Below are 2,971 nucleotides of genomic sequence, written 5' to 3' on the forward strand. Positions count from 1 at the left end.
TACATGGCCGAGTCCTCGTCCTTCAGGCTGTTCAGCTGCAGCCTCACTGTGCTCTGCCCGTTGTCCCTCGTGATGGTGGCACGGCCCTGCACCGCAGGCGCGTAGTATGTGGGACTACCATCATTATCAATACCAGCGACCCATTCCAGCCCCTTTCCTGGTGCCTGTCACACCCACATCATGCCTTTATCACTGAAGGTGAACTCTGAGGCCTTGCAGACGAGACTGAGGCCTCCTATGGGTGTCTGAAGATCCCTATAGGGTCTCCGTGTGGTCTCTATGGGATCCCTATGGGGTTCTCAAATCTCCTTCCTCCATATAGAGGCCTGTACCACTGCCCCATCCATCCCTGTGTCCCCCCATGTTTCCTCATACCCCCATCACCCTCCATCCCCGTGCTGTGCTGCTCTGTCACACACTCGATGCTGTCAGCAGCCCCCAGCAGCTGCTCAGCCCCAGCTGGGCCCAGCTCAGCTCTATTTTGGGGCAGGAAACCAGCATTTGTTTCAGTCCCGTCTGAACCCCGCGCTGTGCCGGCAGATGGAGCAGCTGTGGGTGATGCGCCACGTTGGCTTTCCCAGCCTGATTTTGTCCCTTTTCCTTCTATTTTTATCAGCTTTTCTGTGCAGCTGTTGCTCCATTGGGACACCAGGGTCTGTCACTGGGGGGCTTGCACCACACAAACCCATTTGGATGCCCCATAGGGTCCTCATAGAGACCCCAGAGAGGCCCCACTGAGGCCCAACACCATCCCATGGGTCCATCATTGCCACCAGCCCCATTGCTGTACATATACCCATATAAATATCCATGTCCATGTTCATAACCACGACCATCTGCATCACCGTATCCATCTCCATCCCTTCTGAGATCTCAGTGGAGTCTCCATGGATCTCTATGGTGTGCCTATGGAATCTCTACTGAGTCTCCATGGGGGCACAGCATAGTCTCTATGAGACCTCAGTGGGGTCTCTATGAGATCTGAACCTGCTCCCTATGGAGACATTGTGGGGTCTGAATGGGATCTCAGTGGAGGTCGTGGGAGGGCTCAGCCTCGTCTGCAAGGCCTCAGGGTTCACCTTCAGCAGCTTTGAGATGTACTGGGTGCGACAGGCACCAGGAAAGGGGCTGGAATATGTCGCTGGTATTAACAAAGCTGGTAGTTGGACAGGCTACGCGGCAGCGGTGAAGGGCCGTGCCACCATCACGAGGGACAACGGGCAGAGCACAGTGAGGCTGCAGCTGAACAGCCTGAAGGACGAGGACTCGGCCATGTANGTGCCACCATCACGAGGGACAACGGGCAGAGCACAGTGAGGCTGCAGCTGAACAGCCTGAAGGACGAGGACTCGGCCATGTATTACTGCGCCAAAAGTGCTTATGGTGCTGGTAGTGGTTGGGGTTATGTTGCTTATGGGATCGATGTCGCTGCTGGATACAGATACTACAATGCAGATGGTCATGGTTATGGTTATGGTTACACTGACAGATTTGGTATGGATGTGGATACTGATATGGATGTTTATATGGATATGGATGTTGATGTGGATGTGGATGTGGATGTGGATGTGGATGTGGATGTGGATATTCCCACCCCTGTTGTGGTGTCTGACACCATCAATCCAGGATCAGCATCAATGCGATCGACACTGGCTCACACTATGGGCTCAGCTCCAGCACCTGGGCTCTGAGCTCCCAGTCTTGGCAATGGCTGATACCATTCAGTCCAGTACAGATGTCGATGTCATTAGCAGCGTAACCACCACTACTATAACCTCTGGCGCAGTAATACATGGCCGAGTCCTCGTCCTTCAGGCTGTTCAGCTGCAGCCTCACAGTGCTCTGCCCGTCGTCCCTCGTGATGGTGGCACGGCCCTTCACCGCCGGCGCGTAGTATGTGGCACTACCAGCACCAGGACTATTAATACCAGCGACCCATTCCAGCCCCTTTCCTGGTGCCTGTCGCACCCATCCCATGCCATAACTGCTGAAGGTGAACCCTGAGGCCTTGCAGATGAGGCTAAGGCCTCCTATGGGTGTCTGAAGATCCTTATAGGGTCTCAGTGTGGTCTCTATGGGATTTCTATGGATTCTCAGTTGGATCTCCATGGGATCCATTTGGGATCAGCTCTGTGAGGCCTTGAGTTGTTGGCTCCATCAACCATCTCCATCCTTCCATCCCACAGGTCTAATGGCGGCCATGACATTGGACGAGTGCGGAGGCAGCCTCTACACGCCTGGAGGAGGCCTCAGCCTCGTCTGCAAGGTCTCAGGGTTCACCTTCAGTGATTATGGCATTATGTGGGTGCGACAGGCACCAGGAAAGGGGCTGGAATACGTCGCTCTGCACCGCTGCCACATAGCCTGTCCAACTACCAGCTTTGTTAATACCAGCGACCCATTCCAGCCCCTTTCCTGGTGCCTGTCGCACCCAGAACATGGTATAATCACTGAAGGTGAACCCTGAGCCCTTGCAGACGAGGCTGAGGCCTCCTCTGGGTGTCTGGAGATCCCTATGGGGTCTCAGTGTCGTCTCTGTTGGATCCCTATGGGGTCTCAGTGGGTGCCTAGTAGGGTCTCAATGAGGTTTCTATCCATTCTCTTCAGGATCTCAATGGGGTGTCAATGGCGTCTCTAAGGGAACTCAATGTGATGCATATGGGATCCTTGTGGTGTCTCAATGAGTTCCTTATGGGATCTCTATGGAGTCTTATCTGCAAGGCCTGTAGGAGGCCTCAGCCTTGTCTGCAAGGCCTCAGGGTTCACCTTCAGCAGTCATGGCATGATGTGGGTGCGACAGGCACCAGGAAAGGGGCTGGAATGGGTCGCTGGTATTTATGATGATGGTAGTTACACAGAATATGCGCCGGTGGTGAAGGGCCGTGCCACCATCACGAGGGACAACGGGCAGAGCACAGTGAGGCTGCAGCTGAACAGCCTGAAGGACGAGGACTCGGCCATGTATTACTGC

General features: G+C 54.6%; 1 gene segment (V, D, J or C); it reads left to right on the forward strand.

The window, feature by feature from the left end:
• LOC116652612 overlaps nt 1-1,691 on the forward strand; it is a 6,617-nt gene extending 4,926 nt beyond the window's left edge. The window contains 1 exon segment of the V gene segment in view: nt 1,279-1,691. Coding sequence covers nt 1,279-1,691 — 413 coding nt within the window.
• Nucleotides 1,692-2,971: the final 1,280 nt, after the last annotated feature.

This window comes from Coturnix japonica, unplaced genomic scaffold (genome assembly GCF_001577835.2).
Source record: "Coturnix japonica isolate 7356 unplaced genomic scaffold, Coturnix japonica 2.1 chrUnrandom469, whole genome shotgun sequence".
Taxonomy (NCBI): domain Eukaryota; kingdom Metazoa; phylum Chordata; class Aves; order Galliformes; family Phasianidae; genus Coturnix; species Coturnix japonica.